General features: G+C 36.7%; 1 protein-coding gene and 1 long non-coding RNA gene across 10 annotated transcripts in view; one reads left to right on the top strand and one right to left on the bottom strand.

Moving 5' to 3' along the window:
• ADAMTS18 (ADAM metallopeptidase with thrombospondin type 1 motif 18) overlaps positions 1-19204 on the bottom strand; it is a 187608-nt gene that overhangs the window by 14654 nt on the left and 153750 nt on the right. For all 8 annotated transcript variants that reach the window (XM_072043722.1, XM_038185531.2, XM_038185532.2 and 5 more), the window contains 6 exons: positions 17388-17560; positions 15339-15469; positions 15076-15199; positions 13618-13862; positions 1894-2035; positions 240-366 (listed from right to left, as the gene is read on the bottom strand). In XM_072043722.1, the coding sequence (XP_071899823.1) occupies positions 240-366; positions 1894-2035; positions 13618-13862; positions 15076-15199; positions 15339-15469; positions 17388-17560 (942 nt within the window). The remainder of the gene's footprint in view (positions 1-239; positions 367-1893; positions 2036-13617; positions 13863-15075; positions 15200-15338; positions 15470-17387; positions 17561-19204) is intronic.
• Positions 1-19204, top strand: part of LOC140003465 (uncharacterized) — a 177503-nt gene that overhangs the window by 153258 nt on the left and 5041 nt on the right. The window contains exon 3 of one of the 2 annotated variants that reach the window (XR_011812210.1): positions 10713-11027. The exons of the other annotated variant lie outside the window; for it this stretch is intronic. This is a non-coding gene — a long non-coding RNA (uncharacterized lncRNA). Of the gene's footprint in view, positions 1-10712; positions 11028-19204 lie in introns of those variants that run through there. 2 annotated transcript variants of the gene reach the window in all.

Below are 19204 nucleotides of genomic sequence, written 5' to 3'. Positions count from 1 at the left end.
TGACAGAGCTGCAAGCAATCCTCAGGAGGTCTTGCTTAGCAACATTAGAAATACTGCCTCTATTATTATCATTGGGCAGAAGCCTACACAACTAACATTTTTAAACAATTACTGTTTTAAATTACAGAATAAAAAGAGGTTCATCTAGCAGGCTATACAATTCTGTGTGCCTATCATGACCTTGCTGGCTAGCTCAGTCATAAAGCACAACAAAAGGTAGAAAAATAAAGAGAACTTACTATGCTGGGCAGGGATTAGTATTGCATAGTTTTGTTTCACTTAAAGGCTTCGTCCTTGCACCACAAAAGGAGGAATTAACTCGTGTACGATGGTCTTCTAAACAAATTGCTTTTGTTGTAATGTGTCCTATGGAAGTATTAGAAAAAAAATGTAGTAAAATAAATGTCTACTCAAAATATAAGAGAAAAAGTAGTAGAAAAGAATTTTATCTAAACAAGTCCAAGCTCATCCTTGGTACAATTCCACTGACATGAACTAAGTAAAATAGGATTTCATTTGGCAACAAGTTTTTAACACTAATTTCCTTCTCTGCAACACAGCTACTATTGAAGTCAGATGAAACGTTTTAGTTATAAATGGCATATTTGCAGAATCTTCCTCCAGCAAAAATCAGTAATACTTCGAATCCTAATTCCCTGCAGAAACCAGCAGCATTTGCTTAGAGCTCTGCTCATGTGCTTGCAAATGGCAACAAAACATTTTGCATTTTTTTCAGTATTTTTTACAGACTTCAGAGTTCTGCAAGCTCCTGTACCTAGTGTATATCTATTTTCTACATCAGGTCAGACTACAGGGAAAGCGACAAATGTCTTAAGTGATTAAACGATTTTATAGATACATCCTTTAATTGGGATGTATCGTGCACCTCACACATGGTTCATTGGGCACAGCAAGTCAAATCTGGAAACACGGTTACTTCCATTGTCTTTACCCATGCTGCTATCCATGCTATCCATCCAAACTTTTGTTTGTTTTAAAGGGAAGCAAGAAAAATAAAGTAGCTGTATTTGGGCTACAGTGCTCCTGGTGGGCCTTGAAGAGTGTACTGATATGCTGTGAAGTCTAACAACACACTAAGAAGATATTCCTGAATTTCACCTGCACGTTTCTTGCCAATACAGGAGCATAACGTGGCTTTTCCATGGTCATCCAGTCCAGTTCTTTGATGTTAAGGACAGCTGCATCATATAATCTTGTTTATATGACTCAGTTCCGATTTAAAGGCCAATAATTTTTTTGTTCTCAATTCTTTTTCCAGGATTTCCCATGTGCCAGTTTTCTGCTTTCACTACATCCTACTTTCACTGACAGAGCACACGGGATTTTAAAATATACATGTTCTGAACAAAGAAATGCCTAGAAGAATATGTTAATAAGTAATCTTTATCTTAAGTAGAACTTCAGGATTTAAGCTGGCAGAACTCAAATATTTGTAATTAAGCAGTGAGACCAGGGTGCAACTGTCACTAGAGGTCTTCATAATATTATAGTCTTCAGTTACTCTCTACAGATAGATAAATTGTACTAATTATTTGTTATCTTTTCATGTTCCCAAATTACAACTACATTGAAGTACATACTTAATTTCCATGTTACTTCAAGAGCAAGATACATGTATTATATGCCTACAGATAGTCCTCACCATAAGTGACATGAATTGAGACTAGAAGGATTTATTTTTTTTCTACTACAAAGGAAGTGTGACGATACTTCATTTATGTTATAAGTTGTTAGATAAAAAATAAGGACCAGGTGTTCAGTGTAACCTTCTGTCTGTATTTATAAACAATTTTCAAAATTAAACGCAGCTGAAATGTTTGAGATGCATTGAAAATGAAAAAGAAGAGCATTGGAAATTAAAAAGTTACCTACCCCCACCACAAGTAGCTGAGCACTCTGACTGCACCGTCACCCAGGAGTAGCTATGCTTTTTGACAGATGTCTTGTTCTCAGTGTTGATTTTGGAAAATGTATATTCCCAAGCAATCCCAGGATTTTTGCCTTGTAACAGGATCTAGAGAGGGGTATTTTGGTTTTGTTTGGGAAAAAAAAAAAATGGATTCTGTCATTTCTGTCATTTGGAAGGCAGATGAACTAAACATGATACACACATAACATATTTACACACAGAGTTTGCGAAAGAATTTGCTGGAGACCTGATTCTTTGTTAAGCTAAAGTTCATCCAAGTAATCCAAAATAGTGAAGTGTTTGCTTGGCCCAGCACCTGCAGGACATATAAGCAGAGTGCAGAAATGCCAGCACAATGCTCCTTTAAATCAGAAGGCATTTGACTGGACTGATGAAGCAGAAATACCTTCAGTAGACATGAAATATTGTCTGGAGACTTTTGGCGATACAGCATATGTTACTGGCCATGCCCCAGCACTCTGTGCTCCTCTCCTGAGATGGACTCCTAACAGGTGGATCCCTGCCTTCCGCAGGGGCTCATGGGCAGGTGCTGGAGCTTGCTTGTGCCAGTGCAGTGGAAGGATTAAGGATTTGGGGATGGGAGATATTTCCTATCTTCTAGTTAGCAAACACTCAGCTAACTGATCCTTCCACAATGCCTTCTACGAATTCAAGGCCAAGATGGATGGGGCTTTGAGCAACCTGCTCTAGTGGAAGTCGTCCCTGCCCATGGCAGGGGTAGTGGAATTAGACGATCTTTAAGGGCCCTTCCAACCCAAACCAGTCCATGATTTTATGATTCTACAAATGAAGACACATTTGCTCACTGAGTAAGCAGGACTCAAATGCTTTACTACAAGAAGCTTGAGCAAAGCAGTAGTATAGCTGTGTGGGGACTGGGAATAGAGATGGTTAGAGATGGCTTCCTCACTTCTTGAGCCTGAGGGTATAAAATTGATCTCTTTTCCTTGTAATAAATGTTTTTCTGTGCTGACTGGTAATAAGTTTCATTTGGCAGACCCTCAGCTGTTGTATTTCTTAAGATGATGGAAACTGAAAAAGCTTCAATTCAGCAGAGGACCTGTCCCTGGATGTCTTATCTACAGTGATAAAAAGGATTGGAAAAATCTTTTATTCTTGATTTTACCATAATGTGTTAGAAAAATTGTAGATGGTGTGGTTACTGGCTACAGTAACAATCCTTGTCACTTAACTCAGGCAATCTACTTCTTGGAGGCACAATATTTTAGTAATGAATTATATTGTAGCTTTCACGGAGACAGCTTCCTCCAATTCACTGTATTAATTTCAGTCTGAATTAAAATCAATGCAAGATGCACAAAAATCTGACAAATACCTAAACTTGGGGAGAAAAATGTATTTAAATATTTATTTATTTTAGGAGCTACTTTTGGCAGTAAAGTGCATTTATATTCATATTTAATAGAAAAAGTGAAAGAGTACTTTTACAGAGCTCTACTAAGTTTTAATTATTTACCACTGTGGATCTGGTCATAGCAAAATAAAGATCAGGTATGGTTTACCTGATCAGGTATGGTTTTGATTTGGATAGGCTGCACCGATGGGCGGAGGTCAACTGTATGAAATTCAACAAGGCCAAGTGCCGGGTCCTGCACCTGGGGCGCAATAACCCCAAGCAGAACTACAGGCTGGGAGAGGAATGGTTGGAGAGCTGCCAGGCAGAGAAGGACCTGGGAGTATTGGTGGACAGTCGGCTGAATATGAGCCAGCAGTGTGCTCAGGTGGCCAAGAAGGCCAACGGCATCCTGGCTTGTATCAGAAACACTGTGACCAGCAGGGCTAGGGAGGTGATCGTCCCCCTGTACTCGGCTCTGGTGAGGCCGCACCTCGAGTACTGTGTTCAGTTTTGGGCCCCTCGCTACAAGAAGGACATCGAGGTGCTTGAGCGGGTCCAAAGAAGGGCGACGAAGCTGGTGAGGGGCCTGGAGAGCAAGTCTTATGAGGAGCGGCTGAAGGAGCTGGGCTTGTTCAGCCTAGAGAAGAGGAGGCTCAGGGGTGACCTTATTGCTCTGTATAAGTACATTAAAGGAGGCTGTAGCGAGGTGGGGGTTGGCCTGTTCTCCCACGTGCCTGGTGACAGGACGAGGGGGAATGGGCTAAAGTTACGCCAGGGGAGTTTTAGGTTAGATGTTAGGAAGAATTTCTTTACTGAAAGGGTTGTTAGGCACTGGAACGGGCTGCCCAGGGAGGTGGTGGAGTCACCATCCCTGGAAGTCTTCAAAAGACGTTTAGATGTAGAGCTTAGGGATATGGTTTAGTGGGGACTGTTAGTGTTAGGTTAGAGGTTGGACTCGATGATCTTGAGGTCTCTTCCAACCTAGAAATTCTGTGTAATACAAGTCTGTGTAATACCTCAGTTCCTAAATATGCTTTTTGATAAGCACTTGCAATTCAAGTACGATTCCACTTTACATTAATGATTACTATTCAAACTATTAATGAAATATGGCTGACACTGTCAGTTAGGTTTGTGTGATGTCTAACCTGAGTGCTTAAGCACACCCATGCAGGTAGAACTGATCTCTATTTAGATAGGGTTCAAAAAATATCAACAAATTTACTCTCTTGTCTTTTACGACCAAGAAATAAAACAAATTTTACATTTTATACATTTTAAAATGGAACCAAGAGTTTTAAAATACTCTGAAAATTTACATATTGGAAAAGAGAATTTATGTGACAGTAAAAATTTAGGCAAATTTACATGAACTCCAGCTCGGTAATGTTGAACACACAATGGATCTGGACTGTAAACTGTTTACTTTTTTAAAACAGCAAAAAATTGATATTATATTTTCTATTCTTAATAACCAAATATTGTATTTCAGTAAGTGAATGTTGATAATGATCCCAACTGTGAAAACAGGACTGCGAACTGTCAATGGCAAAATACATGCAAAAGAGTAGGCGAACGGGTGCATTCTCACTGAAACGTCAAGATTAGAAAACCCTCCAAGCACAGGAAAACTGAAGTACTTCAAGTGCAACTTTTCATCTCACACCATCCACCGCCATCTACACACCATCCAAGTTTAATTCATGAGCACCTTAGAGTACCTGTTAGACCATGGAATAGATAGATCTGAGAGTCATTACTGACCTCCCTATTTTTATTAATTATTCTCAACAGAAATAATATTTCTACATCTGCTTTAAGGTTAAGTAATATCTGTATGTATCTCTATTTTACAAGAACAGGATTAAACTCAAACACTCTAAACTAGGAAACGTTCGAACTGAGACTGCTGTGTAACTCCACGCTGCCCTGCACAAATGCACTCGGATCTCTGGGACATATACCATCTTTCCATAAAGCCTCTACAAAATTCAGTGCTCACTAATGAGCATATGATAAAGTTTCCGTATGTTACTTCATGTTCATTCTTTACTGTGTGGTTTTGTGCCCTATTTGCTGTGCCCTATGGAAATCTTATCAATGTAACTTTTTTCCAGGACTTTCTTTTTTCCTTGGCTATTCATCACTATCCATTGTGAATGTTTTATAAGATTTAGCAGTCCCTTCAGATGAAGGATAACATCTACTCCACATTTGGTTTTGATTTTTAGAAAGCTGATGGCAAAAAGTCCAACTCTGTTACAGCATCTATTGCACCATCACTTTGAATCTCAACCTTCAAGCCCATGGGTGTCAAAATTTTAGAAAAAACAGGTTGGCAGGTCCCACAGGTTGTGGAAATGTATTTTTAGTGTGTTCATATTGCTATTTAGCAACTGTTGAAGGTCAGTATATCAAATGAAGAACAAGACCGCAAAATCAAGTGTTAGTATAGTCCCTCTGCTTTCACTACTAATAGCTGGGGCCCTTTTCCTCACAGAACTTCATTCACAGTAATGGGGGGCATAAAGTCACTCTTCATTAACAGAGCATTTACTGGGCCTGTTCAAATACAGAGAAGCAATTTCATACAGTAGCTTTATTTTATTCTTGTGATAGAAATGACCTGCCTAATAACAAACAGTTAAAGTCTCTTTCCTGAAAGCGTGAGGATGCTCTTTCTCTCACTTCCCTAGCTGCTCTATGTTCTTTCAAGTGCACGGGCTGAAATTCTACCTGGCCTTTTAGTAAGTTGTGCCAAAAGCAGAAGATGTTTTGTCCATGCCTCAAGACCTCATCTAAGGGTGAGCCCTTGCCTCATTTGATTCTGACAACTGTCACAAAGCTGTGCTATGTCAGTGGCCAAAATAACCTTAAAGCTTAAAGCTTACCCAACACAAGTATCTTGAAGCATTTAGACTGTGAAACTGCTCTTTACTTAGTAGTAGAGGTAAGAAACAAAACAAATGCATCCTGAGCAACAAATTCAGAACACAAAAGAGGGAGGATGAGAAGAATAACATTTTTGTTACAACCAGTTTTACTCCTGTGGAGCAATATTCTCCTGGTGCTTCAACACAGCAAATGGAAATGATGCAAATGATGTCTGATGAGTTAGAACAAGACGTGTTAGTGTCTGTCACTTCAGAGTACCACACAATGATGTCAGAACCTTGCAGCCTCCAGCTGAGTGAGTGCCTGTGGGGTAAATCCTGCACATCATGCAGGCTGCTCCATTTTAAGCCATTGGGCTACATCCCCTTCTTGTGCATTGGAAAGTAGATCCAATTGTAAGAAAGAGCTGAAGCCTGTAACTTCCTCTCCTTCTCCCAACCAGCAGCCAAAGCTAGAGCTGCTTCCCATTTATTGAACAAGAGGGCATGTTTACAAAGCAGAAGCTGCATTACATTCAGGTCTCCTTCATCCTTGTATCATCCCAGCTACAAAGAAAAAGGGCAAAATCAAACTCTGGAAAAGTAATGGGGACAAAGTATTGTAGGACACAAAGTCATATAATTTAAAGTCCCTGGCACTCAGCTGAAAACGTTATACAATGTATAACATTCAATCAAGTCTTCATCAGAAATGCAAAGTTACTATTGCAAAGTTACATTTTTGCCAAAGTAATGAGCATATAAAAATTTTTCTTTCATATTTTCAAACATTCATTATAAAGCCCTTCCTTAACAACCCAATAACTGAAGTCTGCGTATACAGCCAAGTTATCAGACCTACAAATTTGGAAAGACCTCCAGTGCAAGTCTACTTAACTGGATACATTCCAGCATATTTTCAGCCAACTGGCATTTGCTCCCAAATTTACAGCTGGCAAACAACCTCCTTAAACATTTCCAGTTCCTCAATAGAACTGTTTAATGTCTACCTTTAACACACCAACCACCTGACTTCAGACACAACACTCAGCAGCTCTGACCGCAGGGCGCAGAGTTATAAAATTTACAGCTTCTTGAGTTTGAAAACCACAGACTCTGTGGCTGGAATCTGCCAGATCTACTGTGAAGAAAACGAACTGTGGCTTTTGCTTAGGGCATAAAATGTTAAAACAATGGATAAATTGAATTCTCCTGAGTAAAGAACCTTTTCCTTTAGCTGCTAATTTTGATTTCAAAGTTAAGCCAATAAATTTTCTAAACTAGCTGTGCATCTGCTCCTTTGTTTGAGATTCTTTTTTTCCCCATGGCTATCCTAAGTCTCCAATACAATATTCCATTTTAAAGGTCAAAATTTTAAAGAGCCTATCAACGTCTTTTTTATGATTGAGTCATTATACTTTTAAGGTATCTTTTATTGTAGGATGTGTATGTGAAGTCACTTGCAATACACTGAATTAAAATAAATTAATTTAGACAAGATAAACTCTTCTTTTTCCCATAATATTCTGTCTAATGTACAGGAAAGCATACAAGTGTCTGGCAGGTTAACAAGCTATAAAATGAATCCATATCTCTGTGAAGGAGTAATACACTTATACCACTTAGAGAATTGTAGTGAGTTTAAATAAAAAGCCAGAAAAAGGAATAGCTACTGTTTATCCATATGTGCCTTGCGTATTTTCTTCTTTACTCATTCTGCATGGGGATAATTTACAAAATGGGCATGAGCCCAGACTTTGAACCCCAGCACACATGATAGCTTTGATCTACACCTTCAAATTGCATCTACATTTTCTGGGTCACTCCCATGCTTTGTAAGTCTTTGATAATTTCTTTAGGTAGATGTGAAGGAGTTGAGCTATCTCCAGTGAGCCATCAGTTACACCAAAAAGAGTGGACTGAGAAGTTTAGCTGTGTTAAAGACTAGTGTCTGACTTTTTAGATTTGGTTTTCAGAAAGATGCTTCTGAGACCTGCAGTTTATATCCACTCTGAATCTACATGCCACTTAATACATATTTTAACATCCAACATGGTAAGCCAGATTCTGATTTCTCTGATCAATCAAGATTAATTTCACTGACTTTCATGAATTTACTCCATTTTCAGTAGTGTAAATCTAAGCATGGAGCATATGCTGGTGGAAAACTGTTCCTGTTTAAAACAGGACCACTGGCTTGAATGGGCAGCTGCTGGGGCTTTGACATGACTTGACAGTGGCCAATAGCAGGAGCTTCCAAGCAAAGTGGGAGAACACCTGTAGAGAAAAGCACCAGCAGAGGAAGAATTGCATCTACATTGGTTACTTAAGTCAAACCTTAAAACAAAAGGGTTTTTATCCCTTCAGTATTTCTAAAGTCACTTTAAACAAAATCTTAACTAAAAGCTTATGACAAACTATTGTTTTTCAAGAAAGTCCACTAAGGTCATTAAAAGGAAAAAAAGAAATCACAAAAAAAAAAAAAGTAACCTTGAAAGGTCCTGTATGATCTCATTTCTTCTTCAGCTGTTTCAAATTTATCTTCTGTTGTTATTGTGTCTCCATTTTTTTACTTTTCACATGCTAAATGTACAACCTTCAGGGATACCGTCCAGCTAGTCTCTCTTCACTAAAGGAAAACCCTTTTATCTGTTTGTATTGAACCAACATCTGCATCTTATAAGCACGTCTTAGCTCTCTTTAACTTACTTTCTCTTTAGGGGAAATCAGTACAAATTTATCATCTAGTAGCTAATAATAAATGTAATGTTTTATAACTGCAACTTGGCTTTCTCCCAGTGGCAGCTAGATCATCAGTAAAGTCATTCCACCTGGCCTCCTTTCTCTCTCATTTTTTTTTTTTTCCTATTGGCAAAGAGGAAGTGATTTACTGGTTTTAATTAGACATTTTCCTGCTTTGAAGCTCAATTCACCTTCTCTTTCCATGGATATTTGCCTCCTTATAAAGCATCCTTTCCATCTGTTGCTTACTGTTGTCAAAGTAAACCATGATTTTATGATTATTTAACCAAGATTTCACAATTCCTTGATAAAATATTTTACCGAGTTTGAGGTAAATTTCAGTGAGGATACTGATTCTATCTCATCCTGAAAAACTTTACCGTGCTTTCTCAAATTAGATTTGAATTCTCAAATCAATCCATTCTTCCTCACTTTACTGGTAGAAGGGAAAACCAAATTATTGAATTATTGAATTATTGTGTTTTTAAGTTAGTTTATTGATCCCTGGTTATGCAATATTTTTCATGCCAACCTAAAAGTGCGTGTTTTTCTTGCCCTTTCAGACTCTTTCTTGTAATTTGACTTAGTTGTGGAGGGTGAGTGAATATTTCAACAAATGGAAGTCACACATGACCCTCACATGAGATGTGTATCAATAGAGCCCTCTGACACCAATGTCCCTGGTGCTCTGCTAGCCCCATATGGAAAGTACTTTCAGCATTTGAGGTGACCACTGCCAGCCCTCATTTTCAAAGCTAGATGAACGAATGATTAATTTACTGTTCATTCCTCCTCAGGTTAACAGAAAAACACTGTTGAGGTCTTTAAATGGAAGTGGTACCCAAATGACCTTTGACCAAATGACAGATAAATAAATAAACTGAATATATTTAACTACCTTAAAAAAATGCAATATGTTTCCATTTAAGATGAGACAATTATGCTACCAAAACCATATTAAATACCTGGTATTAATTTCTTATGCCAGATTATCATTTAACTATCATGTTTCTACCACTTTGACCTTCGTTATTTCATCTAGCCTGAATTTTGACATTTTGGGAACTGCCTTCAGTACCCATGTCTCTTTCTCATTTAGGCTTTTACTGGTTTCTACAAACCCACAATCACTAACCTATCAATAATACCAACTGCAATTTCAGAAGGATATACAAATTCTAAAGGGCACCAGTTTACACTGCTTTGCGTTCCCTCCATCTGTCAATTTACTTCTTGGACAATCCAGAAAAGGCTCTGATGAACTCCAGAATTTCATTTAAATCTTCCAGTAGTTGTGCTCAGGAAACACTCATCCTACGCTTTTTATACCACATTCTTCTCAAAATATTCTCCTCCCCCTCAGAAAATATTTGTCCATTAAGTTTGCGTTTTTTTCTCTCACAACCTAGTTAAATTACAGATTCACTGCTCTTTGTCTTCTTTGATATGACTGGTTCCCATAATTACATACATGTAAAGTATGTGAATATGTATATGTGTTTTTGTTGTTTATTTTTGCTTTGTTTTGTTTTGTTAAGATTCCACGACAAAAAAAGAAAAGTATTTTGTGGTTCTTGTCTCTCATCCACTTTTGAATAGTATTCAGGACTGCAAAGTCTGATTAAATGACACAGCTTAGCTATTGAAAAACCTGATAGAAAAACAGATGCACGGGAACATGCTATACAATAATGCATAAATATGAAACATTTAGTTGAACTGCGAGGCTGAACTATTACTTGTGATATGCAAGGCAATAGGGAATTTTAAGACTCTTTTTCTTATTTAGGTTTCACCCTTATTTCTTAACACATGCTTCAGATGTCTGTTTCAAGAAAATAATTTGGAGAATGACTGCATTTCACAGCAAGTGATTGCCTTGAGCACAGACGTGCCAGACCTGTCTGGACCCATACCTGGAGAGCACTGGTCCCTTCCTCTCCTGTGAATGCTACTCAGAGGATGTGTGTAACCTGAACTTTCTGGATGCATGCAGGTTGACTTGCATCCAGAAATGCAGTTGAAAACCTGGATCATTTGGGTCACCACACAAATGTCTTGCAAAACTATGACTACAAAATTAAACAAGCACAAACTGTGCTAATCTATCTTTCAGATCGGAACAGCAACAAATACACCTACAAAAACTTGTATTTTGTGCCCACCTGAATAATAAAAGTTCCTGTATTTATGCATGCAATTTATTCAGTTTCTTAGTCCCTGTAGTATCCATTTTTACAAGGACTCCCACTGAATTCTTCTGGAAAAAAAATCTACTCCAGAAAATAATTATTAAATTGGTGTTGAATACAACATAATTACAAATAATTAAAAGAATATCTAAACATTACAGCAGAAGCTGAGGTCTGCTCCCTGGAAAGCCTCGTCTTACTGAAAATCAACTTAATTGGATTTAAAAAATTGCTAGCAAGACTTATTTTGTATGCTTAAAGTTAAAGAGGATTTGTTTCATTATTATTGTTGGAAATAGATATTCAGCAATGCATGTTTCCTCATAAAAGTGTATTCTTTGTTTTTCATTGGTATTTGTGCTGCTTATTTATTGATAAAGCATAAATAATGCAGATCACTGAACACAGTATTTTGCATTTTCCCAGAATTCAGCTTGTTGAACATTGCTGAAATTACTGAGAGCCAATAAATAAATAAACAAACAAATAAATAAATAAATAAACACTTTACTACAGCTGATAGGTATATATAATTGGGGAATATATTAACTTTAACATTTTTCAGTTGTTAGATTCCCTACTTATTAAGCCAGTGGTGTAGGTATTTCAATAAAAATAGAAGGGAAGCTTAAATAAGCTCTCATAGGAGCAATAGCCTCAAGTTAAATGTTAAATCTTAATAAAACTGTTTAGCATAATTTGATAGGATGAAAATAGAAGTGTTATTTGGCATTAAAATTAAATATTTTTTTCTTTAATCTTTATTCTGTGAAGTATTTGCATGATATGCAGCCAAGTCATCTTACAGGCAATTTATTATTCATACTTTAGTTCTATAATAATACAGTTCAATTTACTTTGTATTATGACAAATAAGATTCCTGAGAGTTCAGCTTAGCATTTTGTAGTATTTATAAGTGTGCTTGTTTCTTTGGTGTAAGGCTATATTGGAAATGTTTTGGAGACAAGGAAGCATGTCTATGACTTGTAGGCCAAAACTCTTCTTTCAACTAAAATATTCTTATTAACCTACACACACAAAATTAAAATTCTTCAATTGAGAAAAAACATTTTGAAATGCTGTTGCAAATTATGATAACAATTTGTTAAAATGTACAGCTTTAGCCTATGTCAAACTGTCCCTTCTAAAACATGTGTCCATCCTAAAGTACTTTAACATGTGTTCAAGGTTCATGAGCTTCAATGGTGCTTAAATATATGTTTAAGTACATTACTCAATATGAGTAATGGTAAGGCTCTTCAGTATTCAAAATAAAAATCTTCACTGAATAGCTGTGAAAGTTTAAATAATCCTTGAAGAATATATTTCATATCACAGTCTATATTCGCTGTGTTCCTAAGCTTAACAGAACAAAGCTGTGTAATGGAAACAGGATGCAGAGTTCTCGGTTCATCACTCCTGCTAAACTTCTGCAAAGAGCTGTTTCCAGTTATGGTGTTATGTGATGGCGAGAAGAACCACCGCCTGCTGCCTCCGAGAGTGGGTACAGCCCTCGCACCCCCACTCCCCTGGTACACTCCAGAGAAAGCTATGCCGTTGGTAGCAGGCTGACCGGGGTACTGCGGGAAGATGTGGGAAGGAATTGAATCCCTTCTGGGGATGGCTCCTTCCTTCTCACAGGGAAGAGTTCATCAAAACAGATGTAACAGACACGTTAAAAATCCATGGATTTGCTGGTGCTTTCTAACAAAGGAGGCAAACTGATATAGCTAACAGTGAGTAAAGACTTAGGTGATTTAGCCAGAAATTGACACTCAGATGTTCTGATGCACTTTAAAAGACAAGCAACCCAATGCAGAAAGAGATTTTTCTTAGAAAAAAAAGACCAGTTTTGACCAGTTTCAAAAATGTAACACTGAAACAAACCATAGAAGCACCAAATTTACTTTCTTCTAAATCTAGTTTCAACACAGGATATCTGGCAGACAGAGTAAGTGGAACAAAGTTGACTGGGAAGTAAACATATATGAAATTCCTTATTCTAGACACTATCACCGATAAAACGGAATCAACAGAAATTACACAGGAGCATAAGGTGTGGTACTTAGATCACCTGTGTCCCAAAGTAGATGTAAAAAGGGCTACTTGTGCCTGCGTTTTCTAAAGCATTATTTGAAGCTCTTACCTTAAGCCTATCCATACTGTTAAAATTATTTTTTACATCTCTGAATTTTACTGTACAGTACTTGTGGGATGTGCTTATAATCTCTACTACCATTGTGCAGCAACTGAGAAATAATGCTATATGGTGTGTTTTACACACCTTTCTTTTTACTGAATTTGTGACATTTAATAAACTTCAAACCTTGATGAACTGTTGAAAGGCCTTTCAATCTAGCATGACTACACAATTAAGTCTGAATACTATCGTGACTCAATGCTATTCTTTAATCTCTCTGAGAGCTACAGCACAGAGCTAAAGCTGTCGTTACTAATTCTGTAATAGACATCAAGGGAAGAATAAACAGAAGAAAGCTTACTTCAAAGACCAGCGTCTCATTAGTTGGTCCTGCTGCATATAGACTCTCTGGATGGTTAAAAGAGCGTTGATAATCAAAAACTGTTCCAGCAAAAGGGAACTTTCCTGGCCAGTCAATTGTCCAGTCTCCTGTTAGGTAATACTTTTTACTCAGGTTGCGCACTGCAAGATAGCTGGTTGAGATTTGCATTTCATGGAGATGTATACTGCGTGCTCCTGCTGGAATAGTGACCACAGCATAGTAGTCTGAAATGAAAGAAGTAAGCAAAATTTTTTCAATTGCCATGCGGATAGAGATGGTTTACCGTTTTTCAGCCAGTTTGAAAGATATTGAAGATAGCTGTTCTGATCCACCAAAGTTACTTCATTTCCACAAGGAAAAAAAAATAAATCTGATTTTAACCCCCGATGTAGTCTGTAATCAGAGTAAATCAGAGGTATTTCAATTCCTGGAATTTTTCTTTGCAATTGAAGACAAGAAAAAGCAAGTTTACCTTAGAAAAATGCAGAACGGACTAATGGTAGTTTCACTGTAACTGTTTTATCATGTTTTCCCTGTAGTTTCCTGCAGTAGTTGGAAGGTACCACTTCAATCATGGGCAAGCTTTTTGAGGTGAGATGCACTGGGATGCAGAGAGTTCCCACAAAGCCCTATATATCACTACATCTCCTTCCTGTGACTCATTTCACTCTGAGCATTTAGAAACCTACTTCACTCTACAGTCAAATAAGATGCTACTGACAACCTTCAACACACACGGAACACAGCTCATTTTGCAGAGCATTAAGTTTAGCTTATTCTCCTAGTGTTGTATTTCTGTATTGCTATATCCTAAATGATTTCCTGGCATACCTCACTGTAGCATTGATATGTCTTACAATCATCAATAAATGGATCCTCAAAATACCTCTGTGGGTAAAGAAATATTTATTATCTCCATTTTATGCTTGAGAAACTGGAGTAAGGTGAGAGGATTTCACAATATGCCTGTGACAGTCCACTACAGGAAAGTCCACGTCCTAGTGACTGGATCATCCATTGAATCAACTGGACTGCTTCCCATCAACTTAATTTAAAAATGGATGTGGAAATGATGTCACGTTTGGCATTATGCTGTGTATCACTTTTTATATATTCTATTGTCCCCTTCCAGTCAGAACTGTTGACCCACTTGCATGAATCTTAAAATATTTTTAAAGAGGAAATTCACACATAAAAGGAAAAAGTGGCTTAAGAAACAAGAGGAATGTCTGCAGATTAACTAACCAAGACTTATGTTCATAGCTTTCTTGTTACCAAGAAACAGCAGAAACGTGAACTCTTCTCTCACTCTCCCTGTGATTTTCAGTTCACATCTGGACTTTTAGACACTCCCTAATGAGCAAGGACTCATATATATATTACATGGGGATACAGCAGAGCAACGAGTTGATGATCATGTGGAACAGTTTTCCTTACCATTAGCTTTGTGCTGGATCAAGTACTGGCCTTTAAAGAACTTGCATGTTGAATTATCTCCTTTACAAACTCCACAAGCATCCAGTACAGCTTTGGAACCAAGTCCATGATCACACCCTACTTGCTGCAACCAAAAGGCAGAAGTAAAGGACTCAGATACAAGGGAATTTGACGTAACAGCTGCATTTTCTATAAAGGAGTCAATTGCCCGCTTAAAAAAAAAAAAGACATTAAGATTGTAAGAAACTTAATTATTATCTTACTTCACAAATTCCATCAATGCAAACATCGTATTTATTTGGCGAACACAAGGTTCCGTCCTTCACTTTGCTGGACATTGCAAAGAAAAAGTCAAAGTCTTCGGCTGTACAGTACAATTTACATCTGTCTTCCTCTGTGGAAAACAAACAAACAAACAAACAAAAAGACAAGGAAGTATTAGACCTGTGGCACAGTTTAAAAATGAACGAACAAAAAACTCCAAGTACCCAGCTGTTTCTACTTGTATCCTACATGACATTTGGCAGCTACAAGGATTAATTGTGTAGTGACTTATTAGGACCCCAAGATAGGCAAAATTACAGCCAAATACATTTTAAAACAACGTGTGGGTATAACAGTCCACACACTCACAGAATTACATGTAAGAATTCAACACCAATGTGAAAATGAGCATATTTATTAGCTTTACTGCTGTGGCTGTGACTTCAGCTCCACTTGTCCATAGTTTTAAGTTTATTGTAATAATGGTATTTAATGTTTAATTAAAATTTGAAAAAGGTATGATTGCTCAAATGGTGTGTTCAGATGGAAGATAGGACAAGGGTGAGGTTTTCCCCTAACAAAAGCACTTTTCCTTTAAAAATGCCAGACCACTGTCAATCTAATTTATTCTTATACACAGATAGTATATTGTGCTTATAAAGGGCTGATAAATTCTACATAGACAAACACAATGATGCTATTGTGGATTTTGGCACAGTTGCTGAAATACAGTTTTAATACAATAGTGCAACAAATAAAGCAATGTAAAATTTTCAGGAACATGAAATTGGATTTAAAGTGGTATCCTTTTATTCTTAAATAAACAGCTGGATTTTCAATAGCATGTAGCACTTAACTTGTTCTACAGAGGCAAGGCATCTGTAGCAGTTTTGAGAACAAGATCATACTTTCAGCAGTATATAGATCTTGGGGGATATTTTGAAAAGCAGTTAAAGAGAATAAAGACAGGCATTTTCAATTTCAGCATCACTTGGGAATTTCTTGCTTTTGAAAAGGATGCCCTCTGACCCTAATTTAAACTTTTACTAAACACAGTCTTAAAACCAGTGTAGGCTACATTAACTTCTGTTAAATGAAGTATTATTCCCCCAATAATGTAGCATCCATTGTTACATGCTGCGAAACTGTATTTCCTCTTTCCTCTATTCACAATGGCTGTTAGGACACAGACTTCTAAATAGCAACTGAAATGTCTGCAAAATCTTTTAAAGAAATTATAATCAGGGTATGAATAGGTTATGGGTGTGTGTATACTTAATGGAATTGAAAACAAATTTTTGCAGGTTGTAAACAAAGCAGCTACAATGTGATATAATCCAGTGACTTTTCTTTAAGTAGCAGCAATTGTATATATAAACTGACTTTCAAACTGCAGCAAATGCTTGCTGTAATTGATTAAAATGAACATTGATGCAAACTATTTGCAAAACTAAGGTGCATAAATTAAAAATAAATTTTAAATCTACAAAAGACAAACAAGAGTTATTGAGACCTGAATTTTATAAAGATCTCTTAGTAAAAGATAACTTTAAAAAAACGTATGCCTGTACATTATTTGTTTTTCTAATTCTTAAGGGACTGTACCAGTAGAAAAGTCAGAAGTTTGATTTATTGTTACATTTTGAAATCTGAGAACATTCCAAAGGAAGGAAGATTCTGGTAGTGTTACTGTAGAAGCTCACATTTCCCATGCTGAAGAATCCATGGAATTTTTTTTTGTTTTCTATTGTTTTGTTTTTATACTAAAACATATGTAATATAAAAGAAAGGGCTAGCAACAGCTGGGGAGTCATGCTAAGGACAAAAGTTTAAATTCACAACCAAAATGAACTCTGCATGTTCATACAGGTGGTATCACATAAGAGCCGGATTCAACTATGCTGGAAAGCAAACATATCTCAAATAAGCCAACTCAATTTCTATTTGCTTACATCACGGTGTTATTTGCCTAAAGAATATGGATGATTTTCAGCTGGTAGCATGCTTCCTGCAATGGCCTTTGTCCATCAGAGCTGTGGCATAATTACCTTCCACTTTAGTGTATGGCTTCCATTTGTAGTACCATCCCCGGAAAGGTTTGCTGTTATATTCTGCACACTGCTGGGCACGGAAGTCCAAACTATTTGCTGGACATGGCTGAGTATTACAAAGTTGATAAATACGACTGGAACCTTGGCAGAATTTGCCACCATACTGTGGCCTAAAAAAAAAAAAGAAAAAAAAAATCATTTGCAGCACTTACTTTTTATGTGATTGGCACATGTTACATGCACATTAACAGAGAAAATGAGAGAATGTGTTATCTCAGGAGATCAGTATTTCTTATACAAACCATTAATTTTCGTAGTTGTTAAAACCCAGCAAAGCAGTTGCCATGAATTATCTAGTTGGATCACTGCAAACTCAGCAAAGATGCAAACATCTAGAGGTGAATCATGTGTTCACTAATTAAAATTTATAGCTATTTTGTATTGGCTGGTTTCAGTCTTGCTAATATAGCTATTTTTACTCCGTTATAACCCAGGAAGGAACATGTGCAAAGAATTACACATCACAATAAGAGTTAATAAAGAATAACATAGCACTGGTCAATCATAATCAAAATGAATAATGACATTTGGTTGTTCATTTATTTTGTAAATCATTTTGAAAAAGTGTGCTTTTAAACAAAGGAAGCAGGACTACACATAGTTGCCCTGCTCTACGATACCATTGACATTCATGAACAACTTTAAATATGTCACGTCTGCTTCAGCAAACCTTACTTGGGTGTTTCCCTTAATTTTGGAGAGAATGAAAAGAACATATTCTGTTGCTTTGCTTTGCATAACTCATCTTATGTTATCAGAATTATATATATATTACTATTTGGTCTATGTCTGTGACTGTAAGCTGATTTAAAATGCAAGAATTGCTCTTTTTAAAGTGGCGGAGAGACCCTGCAAACCGATGAGATACGTATTCACTCACTTCCTTATTCCTTATGGATCTCCTAAAAATCCACTTATGTTATTTTTGCAGTTCCACAATACTCAGATATACTTCTGCAAGTACTGAGCCAAGTCTTTAAAACCCCAAACTCTAAGAACTGTGTGATATCTGTTTGTGATATTATGCTATTTGTTGCATCGAGTGAAAAAAAAAAAAAAAAAAAAAAAAAAAAGAGAAAAAAAAGCGAGAATTCTGCAGCTGCATACATTTATATTATGATTTTTTAAAAATTGGGGAACATACATGCTTGGGAAACAAGATCTTTCAGTGGATGGCATAACAATGTTACACACATACTACAGACAAAAATGAAAATAAAATATATCAGGTAATAAAAATATTATTTTAGTCAAGTTATTACTTATTTAATAATAATCATTATTTAAGATATATTTAAATGTAAAATACCATTAAATTTAAATATATATTATTTATAGTTAACTATATAGCTAGTATAAAAGATACAGTTGTAACAAGTGTAATCACATTTGTTTGTTTAAAGCTTCAAACAGTATGCTGTAACCCTGTATCAAGTATCTCATGCAACTTTTAACATGCATCTGTCTGGGAAGTAATATGGAGAAAGCTTGGTGCAACATGGGTGAGAAAAACCACATACATTTTATTTTTACACTATTCCGTATTGTAAATTTTAATTCCCACACATCTAACCCACTAACTAAGCCGGAGCTTGGTTCTCATGTTTTAAATCAGCTTCAAATGTACACAATACCTCACAATACCTGGCTTCTCCAGAATCCTGGGCTACAAAATAGTTTCTCCAAGGAAGAGGTGTAAACCCTCTGCTGTGCCGTTTAAAACTGGGCTAAAGCACCAGAGAAATGTGTTGTGG

Source organism: Anas platyrhynchos, chromosome 12 (genome assembly GCF_047663525.1).
Source record: "Anas platyrhynchos isolate ZD024472 breed Pekin duck chromosome 12, IASCAAS_PekinDuck_T2T, whole genome shotgun sequence".
Lineage (NCBI taxonomy): Eukaryota > Metazoa > Chordata > Aves > Anseriformes > Anatidae > Anas > Anas platyrhynchos.
The sequence above is the reverse complement of the archived record's forward strand: the minus strand, read 5'-3'. Positions and strand labels throughout refer to the sequence as shown.